The sequence below is a fragment of the Typopeltis vanoorti genome, chromosome 25 (assembly GCF_054136105.1).
Source record: "Typopeltis vanoorti isolate ZY-2024b chromosome 25, IOZ_Tvanoo_1.0, whole genome shotgun sequence".
Classification (NCBI taxonomy): Eukaryota; Metazoa; Arthropoda; class Arachnida; order Uropygi; family Thelyphonidae; genus Typopeltis; species Typopeltis vanoorti.
Genome location: NC_143573.1, coordinates 9,146,109 through 9,159,608, shown reverse-complemented (window position 1 = coordinate 9,159,608; position 13,500 = coordinate 9,146,109). Strand labels below are relative to the sequence as shown.

General features: G+C 36.9%; 1 protein-coding gene across 2 annotated transcripts in view; it reads left to right on the top strand.

Moving 5' to 3' along the window:
* LOC150092522 (phosphatidylserine synthase 2-like) overlaps window positions 1–13,500 on the top strand; it is a 227,124-nt gene that overhangs the window by 192,257 nt on the left and 21,367 nt on the right. For both annotated transcript variants that reach the window (XM_090414516.1, XM_090414515.1), the window contains one exon: window positions 236–469. In XM_090414516.1, coding sequence (XP_090270642.1) covers window positions 236–469 — 234 coding nt within the window. The remainder of the gene's footprint in view (window positions 1–235; window positions 470–13,500) is intronic.

The window sequence follows — 13,500 nt, the reverse complement described above, 5'->3', positions numbered from 1 at the left end:
GATGATTATACTAAGATTTGTGCAGCTTTTTTCCTCAGATTTTATATATACAAATTGATTAAGTAATTTAGTCAGCTAATTTTTATTCATGCTGTGAAATGGCTGAGATTCAGCTATCAGTCCCAGCTAATAATTTAGCCTTGCTTATTTGTTTCAATTTGCATTTTATACTTTATTTATTTGTACATTTCATTATGCTTCTTGTATGTGAATAACTGTAACATTTTTAATATAGTGGATAATGGATGCTCTAATCTGCAATGGTGCTGGTATTTATTTGGGCATGAAGACTTTACAGTATCTTTCAATGAAGCCATATCACTGGAGAGGTTTATGGAATATACCTACTTACAGGGGCAAGTTAAAGAGAATTGCTGCTCAGTTTGGACCACATAGTTGGATAGAATTTGACTGGAAACCCACATCATCCCTGATACGGTGGTTTGCAGTTCTTGGAATAATTTTCATTGTAAGTATTATAATTTTTCTTTAAACTTGGTTTTCTATTACTTTCAAGTGGAATTATAACCCTTAGTTTCTCTTCTGTCAAAAATAAAGTTTATTCATTTATTTTATTTTATTTTTATTTTTTAACTCACGGGGATCATTAATAAATTGTGCAGTCGAGAATACTCTGGTTCCATTTATTTATTTAATTTAATGTCTGGCACTAATATAGTGCAGATCAAAAGTTGTGTGTTGCATGTGTTTATAGTCTTTTATTTTAATGGGTATTAGTGATTTCAATAATTTTATTTAGTTATATCTTACTTGTTTTAGACTAAAGTTGAGTGTGTATGTGTGTGTGAAATTTAATACTGGATATTGTTTTAGAAAGTGTTTTAATACATGGCACTAATGCATACAAGGAAAATAGCAGTGGAGTTTAGCATGAGAGATCTAGTACGATGTATATGTTATATGTATGCATTGCAAGAGTGAACAGGTTGTGGTACGAAAGTGTGAATGGAAAGAGCATTTGTTATAAATGTTTCATGTGCTAGTGCAAGAAATCCCAGTCATCTAGAAAGTGGAAAAATGAATTGAATGTTAGCGATGTGAGGAAGGATAGCAAAAGTCTGGCAAATGTAGAATTTACTTTGTGTCCTTCACAGAACAAAACGGGAACTTGAGCAACTGGAGAAATGATTGTCATGTGGTACAATAAGTGGGAAAATGGAAAAATAAAAAAAATGAAATTCAGAAAGCACAAAAAAGTGCAAGAAACAGCAAATAAGGATATGGTATTATTGTATGGAGATTCAATGATAAGAGGTAAACTGTTAAGTCGGGGGACTTAACATTGTTATCACTCTATTGAGAAAAATAATGATTCATCAGTGGTTTTGTTATCTTATCTTAATTTAGTAATGTAAAATTTCATGTATTATTATTGTATAGTTGCTTAGTCTAAAATACTGTAATTGACTAACCATTTGCTGGGTATAATAATCTATATATGAAACGGCCGACTTCTGAGACACATAACATAACATAACGTGCTACATAACAGATATACAAGTATATCTGTTATGTAGCACGGTGCTTTCCCCCCTTTCCACCGTATCGCTATGAGAGTTACGAAAGGATTCCGCGAGCGGCACTAAGTGCCACGTGACGTAGTGAAAGCATGACGTACACATCGATAACGAATGAGAGAAACGGCGGATGTAATGCTGCGAACCAGGCTTTTAGACATTTTCATGCTGCTGTATTCCTGTGCCACGGAAGTCCGGCTGGTATGGTGCCTCCACGTGGGTTTCCTTTGTTCGTGGAAGTTACGACCGAATGACCAAGAGAAATTACCAGTCGGAAACAAAAGCCCAGCAGATCCTGATGGTGGAAAACTACAGAATAACTCCAGTTGAAGTATAGAGGGAAATCGTATAGAAATCCCAAGGAAGTGTAAAGAAAAGCGATAATATAAGGTAGTTGTCTGACGAAAGAATTGATGTGGCCAAAATAGAATATCCAGCAAATTGGTAAGGTGAAAACTTTATGTCTACTAACTAATGAATTGACTGAGAAGATTTAATGTGCTTGCTGAGAAACATTTCTTTGAACTGTTGCTGATTGATTTTGGAGGAAATTTTATAGGGTCTCATAGCTGCATCTTGAAAGAGAGTTAATTACAATTTGTTCTGGCTTAAAACTAAGATATATGTAAAATTTGAATAGGATTGTTAAGGAGAATCTTGAATGGAATTCGATGATTACTAAGAAGGAAGTTTTAATGATTGGAGTAGAAATTTGAGATTAAGTGACTAATTGATAGTGTTCATATTTCTAAAATAGAATTTCATGAAAAGGGAAAATTTAACTGTATGTACGAGAGTTTAAATGATGTATATAAAATATAATTGAATGATTGACTAAGTGCTTCTCAGTGTAATATATGAACTATAACTGTAATTAAAATGTTTTGTTTTAATGTTAATATTGTCTTGCCTGTATCTAGATCCTACTGCACTTGCCCATAAAACACAACGAACCACACAAGGGCAGGAAACTGTATTAGTAAAGGTCATGACTGCAAGTTGTAAAATTTTAGCTGAGAAGAGTGAACGCTGACTGCAATCTATCTCCTTGGTCATACATTTTAGTATATCCTAGGATTCGGGGTGGCGCAGCATATACAAAGAAATTTTCTCTGAGTTTGAAAAGGGAGATAGAACCAGTGCTGAGACAAAGAAATTGGCATCTGCCATTTGCATTTCTTTGTCTCGCAAAACAAACAGCTTCACTCTTATCAGAGATTCGGCCAAGTAGTGTAATAGAGATAAGAAAAGGCACTTTAAGGATAGGAGACAACACAACAATACTTAATGAGTATTGTTGTGTCATCCCAGGTGTGGAAATCTCTCTTCTGCAAATAGCAGTGTTAGTTTGCAGAAGGGAAAAATAAAAGAGATGATTGTTAGGGTGGGAACAAGTGATTTGAAAGGTGAGAAATGCTCAATGAGAGAAGATATGAAGGAGTTGTTGCAAGAAGCGATAATGAAGAGTAAGGAATTAAAAATTGTGAGTCTGCGCTGCCTCAGTATGAGAGGACAGAGTTGAGAAGAGGGTCATGATTGCTAATGAGTCCATGAGAAGATTGTGCAGGAGGGATGATGTGCAGTTTATTGATGTATGGAGTGAATTTGTATATGCCTACTGGATTACATTTAAATGGTTTGGGAGTTAGATGTTTGGAGAAAGTGTTGTTTAGTGAGAGTTTGGAAGTGTAAAACCAGGGAAACTAGAAATATTAAAGAGGATACAATCAAGCATGTGTCTGGTCACTCCTGTGATAAATGAGTGGGTGTACAGAAATGATCATACAACTTCCCCTTGTGTAATGCAATTACTAATGACATTACAGAAGGGCATGTTGAAATGCATGTACACGAATGCAAGAAGTATCAGAAATAAGGGAGAGCAGTTTGTGGCATTTGTCAGCTCTACTTGACCAAAAATTATAGGCATCAGTAAGATCTGGTTGACAGAAAATGAAATAGTTGCAGGGATATAAGATTATTGTATTTTCAGGGAGGATAAGGAGAATAGGACAGGAGGTGGAGTATTGTTGATGATAGCTGAAGAATTACAACCAACAAAATTAGCAGTTAAAGAGGATTTCAGGTTCAAGGGATATGGTTCGAGGTTGTGGACTGGTGTTGAGATAGAGGCCAATAAGACAAAATATGTTATTGGGTGCTGCTATAGACCAGGGGATCCACAGTAAGATCTAGATACCATGTATCAGCAGATTAACAGAATGAGTGCAGGCCAAACAATCATTATGGGAAACTTAAATTGGAGGGAGGAAAGGGACTATGGCAAGATGGAAGTAGAATTTATACAGTTGCTTAGGGATAATTACATGAAACATGTTATAGAACGGACAAGGGGGTTTGAGAGTATTGGATCTAATAACATCAGAAGAGATATCCATAACCAAGGTAGACACTCTACCTCCAAATGCAGAGAGTGACCATGAAGTCTTGTTTTGAAAAGTTGTTAAACATTGAATTCTCTGTCAAGAAAGGGTTTATGCTGAATTATAAAGCTGATAATTATGACAGACTAAGTTGTCATGCTCATGAGCAAGCAAACACGAAGGGTGACTAGTTTGGTAAGAAATACCAGATTAAATGATGAGAGAAAATGAGCTAAACAGGCCTAAGTAAACCCAAAAGAGTTTTTTCGTTATGTGGCAAGTAAGAGGAAAAATGACTATGGTAGGATGACTTTAAGCAGTGCTCATGGTAGGAAGGGGACAGAGGCAAAAGAAATAGTTGAGTTGCTGAGAGATCATTTTGCAAAGGCATATCATCCTGGTGGAGACTTTGCATTTGCTGATTGACAGAGATGCATATCAGAATTGAGGTAAATGAAGAAAAAGGTGTTCAGCATATTGAAAATTATGAACAGAAACATGGTAAGATCATTGCATTAAGGTGGCTCCAAGACAGAAGTAGTAAACTACAGACCAGTTGATATATCAGGAGTGGTTATTAAAAGTATTGGAAAAGTTGGTTAAAAATAAAATCCAACATTGGGTGAATTGGGATGTGATCTCTATAGTGGGCAGCACAGCTTTGTAAAAGGTAGGCCTGTCTTAGTAATTTATTGACATTTTGTAATAAAGTGATAGCAGAATTGGATAAAAGAAATGGCTACACCATGATATTGCTGGACTTTGCAAAGTATTTGACAGAATATCACATGGAAAACTATTACAAAAGTTGAAGCAAATGGGAATGGATATGAAACTAAGGATAGGGGAGTGGCTGACAGATAGATACCAGAGAGTAGTATATGGTAGAGTGGCATTTAGGAGAATGAGGGTGACCAGTGGAGTACCTCACGGTTCTGTACTAGGGCCACGACTCTTTAATTTACATATCAGTGACATAGTGAAAGATTTAAGAGGGGATATTCAGTTGTCTGATGATTCAAAACTAGGGAGAGCAGTAGTTGATAAAGGTGATGTAGATATTCTGCAAGATGATTTAAATAAATTGGCATTGTGGGCAAATGATAATGATTGTGAGTGTAATGTTGCAAAATGTAAGGTTATGGACTTTGGGTTGAAAAGATTGCATACAGTATATCATATTGATCTTACTGGATTGCAGGAAATTCATGAGGCTAGGGACTTGGGAATAATGGTGGACAGAGAATTGAAGTTCAGAGGCCATATTACAAAAGTTGGTAAGGCTCAAAGGTAGAGAAGTTATTATTCCTCTTTATAGGTCATGATTTGGCCATATCTTGACTACTGTGCATAGATTTGGTCAACTGATTTTCTTGGTAGTAGAGAAGATTCAGAGATAGTGACTAAGCTGGTGGCAGGTCTGTGGAATGCTCCCTATGAGGATGGGTTGAAGGTTTGTGAGTTATAAAGTTTAGTTCATAGACAGAAAAGAAGGACATGATAGAAACTTTTAAGATATTAAAGGGGATGTATAAAATTTTTCAGTATATGACAAATTGTCAGAGAACTAGGGGCCATCTGTGGAAGTTGTGCAAGAGTGTGGTTAGCAGGTATGTGTGGACCATATTTTCTGCATGGAGGGGTGGTGAATGAGTTGAATGGATTGTCCAATAACTCCAGAACTCCATGGAGATACCATATGATAATAATATACACCCCTCCCACACACGCGCGAGTTTTCAACACCTATACATGACAATGCCGTATGGGCAAGTGATTAGAAAGAAGAAAGGAGGAATTTTCTATATATTACTTGACGATCAGGGTATTGTAATCATTGGGAAAAAAAGTATCGAGAAAGACTGTTCCAAAGGTTATATTACGAGTGGTTGTGTAATTTATGTAATTTAGTGCTTGTGTGAAATTGGCAATTTTTATTTATTTTGTTGTGTTTTTTTCAATTGGAAATTAGAGAATGATAGTGTACTAGGGGGCTCCACCTCCTGGCACCTACGCCGCCCAACCTCCTGTGTTCTGGACCGGTAGGCCGGTTCTCCTTGAATTCCGATGACTCGAATTTTGAAGATTCGACACTCAGGGTAGCTCCTGAGTTTCAAAACATTTCAAATAACTTGACAAAAATGTTACAAAAAAGGTTTAATAAAAACGTTACAACCGACGTCACATCTGTTGCCAATTTCAGCTTATCATTTTATAATATAGAGTAGATTAGTGTAGATATTAGTATTTTTAGAGTATTAGTATATTTATAAAATTTTTATTTTGATTATTTTGATATTTTCTGCATGGCACCAACGCGATGAACAATGGCAGCAAAGACCGCGTTGTCTGGCGATTTGAATTTGCAGGATATTATTCATTGCAGTGTATGCGAAATGTATGCATCAAGAAAATGTGTAAGGAAGTTGAAACTGGAGAGAGAATATGTATCAAGTGTTCTAAAATTGTTCTAATTTGTCTATTCAAAGGATCTGATTATCAGTTAGATTCAGGATTTAGTTTTCAAGAACACTATTCAAGTTTGTTGTTTTACAACAGGCTTTAATAGTTTTCATGAAATTTTGTCACTCAAGAAAAAAAAAATATCATTTTGAATTATTTTTTCAAAAACAACACGGTCCAATTATAGCAGTGTTTATCATTCACCTGGTTCCAATTAACAGTGAAACTAATTGCTTTAGTTTGTGTGTGTGTGTGTGTGTGCACACACATGCATGCACGTGCACACACACACAGAGCTATATTTATATGCATTACAGTTAGCAGGTTATTATAATTGTTTACAATTATAAAAAATTGTTCAGAAGCATATTTTTGCTTGTCAGTATTTCTGTTTTTGTGAGAACTGTTGATGCTTGTGACATTTATTCAAATGTGAAAAAAATTATTCATTATTCAAAAAACTGTTGAGTAGTCATTTTGTAACAAATTAAAGCAAATTGAAATATCAAAAGTTCTATCATGTTTATGAAATCTTATCTTATTTTGGACATAAGTACTGGAGAAAGAATTTTGTTTTACCTAATTTTGCAGCAAATATGATTTGAATGGAACCAAAACTGAACTGCTTGGCAAATTTTAAGAAAGATATTAAATTTTTTAAAACTTTAATACAGATCGTAATATCTTGATGTTAACAGTTCCAATGTGGAATTGTTAACATCAGTTCATATTTTTGCCAGTACATCATCATCATCATCATCGTCGTCATCATCAAATTCCTGACATATACCTTCAAGGGGTGTACAGGATATGATAGTACTACATGAAAAATTTACATCATTACTAACTTCCTATCTACAATTTTCCTCCAAATCAGTCTGTTACTTGTCAAGACTTCAACATTATCAGATCTTATATTTCAATCGTCTAAGGCACTTTTGTACCGTATCAATCGACCTATATCTTAGTCTTCCTCTGGGTCGTTTTCCTGCCAACCTGGCAGAGAACACTTGTTTTGCTAATCTTTTCTCGCCCATTCTGTTTAAGTGACCATATGACCTGAGATTAGCTCTGCTAATGCATTCCTGGATGTTAACATTGTCAAGTTCTTTCCTAATATCCTCATTTATAATATGATATTGCCATTGATGCCATCTGTTCACGCCTCTAATCTTTCTCAGGACTCTCATATCTGCGGTCTTTGGTCAAGTGTTTTACTTCTGACCCAGCTCTCAGTTCCATAAGTTAAAACTGGTTTGAACACTGTCTTGTATACAGCTAATTTAGTGTTCCGACTAATTTCTCTCTTATTCCATATGAATTTATTCAGTTGACTTCCCACCATACCAGCTTTGCTGATTCTGTTGTCTATTTCTATATTTAATTTACAATCTTCAGTAAAAATCGTGCCTAAGTAGCTGAAATGTTTTACTTGTTCCACAGGTTCTCCATTCACAACACAGTTGACATTTTCAATGATTCTGCCTATTTTCATTGTCTTTGTATTTTTAATGCTGACCGTCATACCATATCTATTACAACAGTTATTCAATTTAGTCAGGGAATCAGGCAAACTTGTAGCGGATTTATTTAGAAGTACAACATCGTCCGCATAAAGCAAAGAGCTGACATTAACACCTCCAATTCTGATATCATGTTTAATACCACTTTCTTTCATAACATGATCCATATAGATAATGAATAACAGAGGGGATAATGTACATCTTTGTCTCACACCAGATTTAACATTAAACCATCTTCCTATACTTCCTTCAATTCTAACTGCTGACTTACAACTCAAATAAAGACTAAGTATTGCTTGATATAATACCCCATTGACACCATATAACCGTAGCGTATTAAATAGCTTCTCTCTTGGCATATGGCTTTTCCAGTTCGACAAAACTTAAATACAAATCTTTGTTATATTCCCATTCTTTCTCGACTATTTGTTGTAACGTGAAGATCTGATCCCGACAGCCTCTATTTGGCCTGAATCCAGCTTGTTCTTCACCAAGCTTTTCTTCCACAATTCTTCTGAACCGTTTCTCAAGTATACTTGCATAGATCTTGCCAGGAACACTCAGCAGGGAAATACCTCTGTAATTCTCACATTCAGTTTTATTTCCCTTTTTATATATGGGCACTATTAGAGCTCTACTCCAATCATCAGGAATTTGTCCCTCTGTCCAGACCTTCTGAACTCTGCAGTGCAGCCACTGTAAGACTTTTATACCACCATATTTCAGCATTTCTGGTCGAATATCATCTACTCCAGCTGCCTTTCCACATTTCAAGCCTTTGATGGCTTTTTCTACTTCAAGTATGGATATGTATTTTTGATTGTATGCCTGTTGAGTGTTTTTTACCACTGTGCTGTCATTACTGCTTGTTTCATTTAGCAATTTTTCGAAGTAATTACTCCATACTTCAAGGATATCTTTTTCTCCGGTTTATGTGTCACCGTTATCATCTCTAACTCCTTTTCCAGCACTCTTTCCTCCATTTCTAAGCTTCTTCAACAACCTCCAGAATATCTTACCACCTTCTTGATATTTATTTTCTATCCTCTTGCCAAAGTCCTTCCGTGACTTTTGTTTAGCTAGTTTTACACAGTGTTTAGCTTTCTTACATTTGTCTCTGTATTCTCTAAGAGCAAAAGCTGACTTATTTGCCAGCAACTTTTGATATGCTTTCTTCTTTTCCCTCACTGCCTCTTTAATTTAAAAGCCAGAGAGGCATGTAGCTGAATCAAACAGGGTTTTCTTCAAGGCTTGCCACTGAATCTCCAAGGTTTGGTTCCTGTTCTCAAACTCTTTCATTTTTTCTTCAATAATCTTTGTGTATTTTAGTCTACGGTTCACATCTAAGAGCTGCTCAACTTTTATTCGCTTTAAAACTTTCTTACATGTTATAGTATGAAATTCAATTTTATCCTGCTCAAGACTAAATAGTGATCGCTTCCAATTTCAAATCCTCTGTACACTCTGGTGTCCTGCACCATGGAGAAAACATCACTATCAACAATAACATAGTCAATGAGACTTTTCTTATTCCTTGCTTCTTCTCTCCATGTGAATTTGTGCACATTTTTATGTTGGAACATGGTGTTAGTAATAATCAGTCCATGTCCTGAGCAGAAATCCAACAGGTATTTGCCATTATTATTAGCTTTGCTCTTTTCTCCAAATTTTCTCAAAATATATTTGTATGTCTGACAATCATTTCCTACTCTGCTATTTAGATCCCCAACAAGGACCAACTTTTCCTTTTTCGTTGTGTCAGTTGCTTTTTCTAAAGCCTCAAAAAATTCCTCCACTTCTACCTTAGTAGAACCTTCTGGGGGACCATAGGCACAAATAAGTCTCATTGTCCAGTTCCCATTCTCATATTTGCCCACATCACGCTACTTGAGACTGACTGCCATTCAAGAAGATTAGCCTCATATTTTGTGTTGAATACTATGGTTACTCCTTCTTTTCCTTGATTGTCATTGCCTGAATATAACATTTTGTATTTATTGCTCAGAAAGATCTCACCAGTTTTTGTCTTTTTTGTTTCAGTCACCCCTATTATGTCGATCTGGTACTTATCTAATTCTTCAGCTAGCTCCATTTCTTTGCCATCCAGGCTTCTTATGTTGATAGTACCGATCTTTAACTCTGGTGATGTTGAGTTGGGGTGTGTTTTCAGATTTCTTCCAGTAACTGACTTTTCACTGTTCACCCTGGTTCCCTGGCGAATACAATGGGTGGCCTTGTTTAACCGGGCGACCCCAGCCGGCATGAAATTTTGTCATGTTGTACCATCATTTTGTATATTGGTTTAAGCCAATAAGAATACAATTTGGTTGGCTAAATCCCAAATAACGCAAATTAAAGTGAAAATTGTACCACATCTCATCTTCCTTTTACCCTCTTTTTTGACCTTGCGGTGTCAAGGGTTTATTAATCATCAGACCTCAAATCGTTCACAGGTTAAGGTGGTTAGCCCTATGCCCTGGTGTATCCTATATCCTGTAGTGTTAAGTTCTCAAGGCCAGTTTGCCTGTTTTGTGGGATAAAAAAAACCCAGGATAAACTGGGGCGGGGGGGAACCTACTGTCCACACCCAAGACCGGCTAACTTGGCTATGACTGAGGAATATCCTTCAGCTCCTTACGTTACCAACAACAATCGAACCTGGGACACTCCTTCTCCAGGCATATGATTGCGAAGCACACAGCCACTATGCTAACTGCGAATACTTTTGAACCACATAGATATCTCATATACGTTCTATCCAAATTTCATTTAATTTCATCCAAACAGAGGAGAGTTGAGTTATTGAGGTATAGAAATTTGACATGTTACTTGTTGTGTTCTCAAGGCCAGTTTGCCTTCTTTGCAGCATGAAAATCCCCAGATAAACTGGGGGGAAAAACCCTACTGTCCACACCCAAGATCAGCTAACTTGACTATGGCTGAGGAAGATCCTTCAGCTCCTCACGTCACCAACGGGAATTGAACCTAGGACACTCCTTCCCCAGGCATATGGTTGCGAAGTGCACAGCCGCTAGGCTAACCGCGAGGATGTTTGAACTAAATAGATATCTCATATACATTCTATCCAAATTTCATTAAATTTCATCCAAACAGAGCAGTTATTGAGGTATAGAAATTTGGCATGTTACTTAAACAAATTTTTTTAAGGATTCCAAATATCAACTTTCAATAAAAATCAACAAGCCAAAGTCCCAGAAGGCATATGGATAGATTATTTTGTCTGCTCATCTAATGAAGCTTACGAAACACACCTTAAAAAAAAAAAAAATAGTCTTTGAAATATTAAAATCATGTACCTTCAATCATCACACTTCAATCATGTACCTACAATTACACACTTCAATAACATTAGCCATGCTTACTGGATAAATGTGCATGGTACCCACCTGTAATTTTTTTTAATATTATTTTTCTTGTAAAACAATCCTAACTGAAAGCCTCTGTTTCATAGATGAAACCTCCACGTTTGAGAATGCCATCTTGCTTATTGTTGAAAACCTGAAAATTTCCATCTTTCATTTGTAGAGTATGGTTGCTGAACTACTTAACCCACTTGCATATTGAATTGCCATTTAGTTTACAAGTTTTTATAGATGTGACTGTTGCCACTTTTGATAAGCAGGGAAAAAATAGCATGTTAATGCACTTTGCCTCCACTTTCTGTGTAAATTTGAAAACTTACAGTCTATTATAGTGACTCTTACTGTAGTGAACCTTGATAACTAATATTTAAGGAATTGACAGCGTATACTAGAAATATAGATTAAATAAACTTTAATATATACTTTCCGATATTTTGGCGAATGTCACGTTGCCATCTTCTTGGGAACTTACTACAAAGACACGTGCACACAAGTACTAATAACAGCAAATGAGACTGAAGATAGGAAGCTAGCGTTTCCTAAAGTCCTGATGGTGCCCCCTGGCGGGCTATATTGGTAGTTCTTGGCCTTTGGGCTGAAGTTCTTCTGATAACTCGCCACAGAATAAGATGGAAGAAATCCACAGTAATACACCGCAGCAAGTTCAAGTATGAAAGACTATTCATGGAATCAGCCTCGGCCCTTAGGAACATGCCAAACCTCAACAAATTTGGATGCATGAAACTGCTCCAAATTTGGGAAACCTTTATCAGAAGAACTTCAGCCCAAAGGCCAAGAACTACCAATATAGCCCGCCAGGGGGCACCATCAGGACTTTAGGAAACACTAGCTTCCTAGCTTCAGTCTCATTTGCTGTTATTAGTACTTGTGTGCACGTGTCTTTGTAGTAAGTTCCCAAGAAGATGGCAACGTGACGTTCGCCGAAATGTCGGAAAGTATATATTAAAGTTTATTTAATCTATATTTCTAGTATGCGCTGTCAATTCCTTAAATATTAGTTATCATGTTTAACCAGCGTATAAGCCTCTCAATAAGAATAATGATCATCCACGGAGATCTCTTCGCACGCAAGGCCCGCCATTACGGCAAACTGAAGCTGAAATTATCCAGACAACTTAACCGTCTAGCATTCCTAAAACGCTGCCGGGATAATCATGTCATCCCGAACTGTGTCAAATTTAAACACCGCTTCATCTCACAGAAAGCTCTCCGTATTTACAACCGCGCTAGCCAGGCATTACTTCGGGAGCAAATTGCCGCCACACGCGGTTCCCTAGCCGACATAAACAGCGCTATATCAACGCTAGAAAATGAGCTTTCACTTACGCTGAATCACGAGCTTTGGTCGGTACTACATGATGTCTCGTGTACGGCAGCTAAAAAAGAATTTGAACGAGTACGAAGCCGACATATCAACAAGTTTGATAAATTAACAAAGAACTCGGCGCCCAAACTACAAACCAACACTGTTGTTAACCTATCGTCAGCTACCTTAAAGCCAGAAGCACTCCACGCTCTGTCACGTGGTCAGAACTTCGCCATTGCTCCTAGGAAATTACCGGCCGAGGAATTAATGATTCAAATTGAACGCGGGATTCGCCAACTGCCTAACCACATCGCCAACGATATCAGATTGGATGTAGCCTGTGTTCTCAACAAAGCAAAACCTCCAAAATCCAACATATCCAGTAGTGAATACAAGGCACTACAAGAATTGAAAAGAAACAAAAAAATAGTGATCACCAAAGCGGATAAGGGAAACGCCACTGTGGTACTTAATCTTAAAGATTACACAGGTAAGCTCAAGGCTTTATTATTAGATCGTTCCACTTACCTCCCCATTGATTACAATCCCACCAACTCACAAATTAGAAAACTCCATAGGCTCCTTAAGAAGGTCACTTCTTGGCCTGTGGAGATTACCAACAGACTAAAACCCTATAACTCTAGACCCCCCCCGCATATATGGGCTCCCAAAAATACACAAAGAAAATGTGCCATTACGTCCCATAGTGGATGGCATTGATTCCCCCACTTACAAACTAGCCAAGCATTTAGCCAAAGCGCTCTCACACTATACTGGCAATACACCATAACACATAAAAAACTCAGCCCACTTCAAAGCCAGTATAGAAAACCTTGCACTCCAACATAATGACATAATGGTCAGTTTTGATGTCTCCCCCCT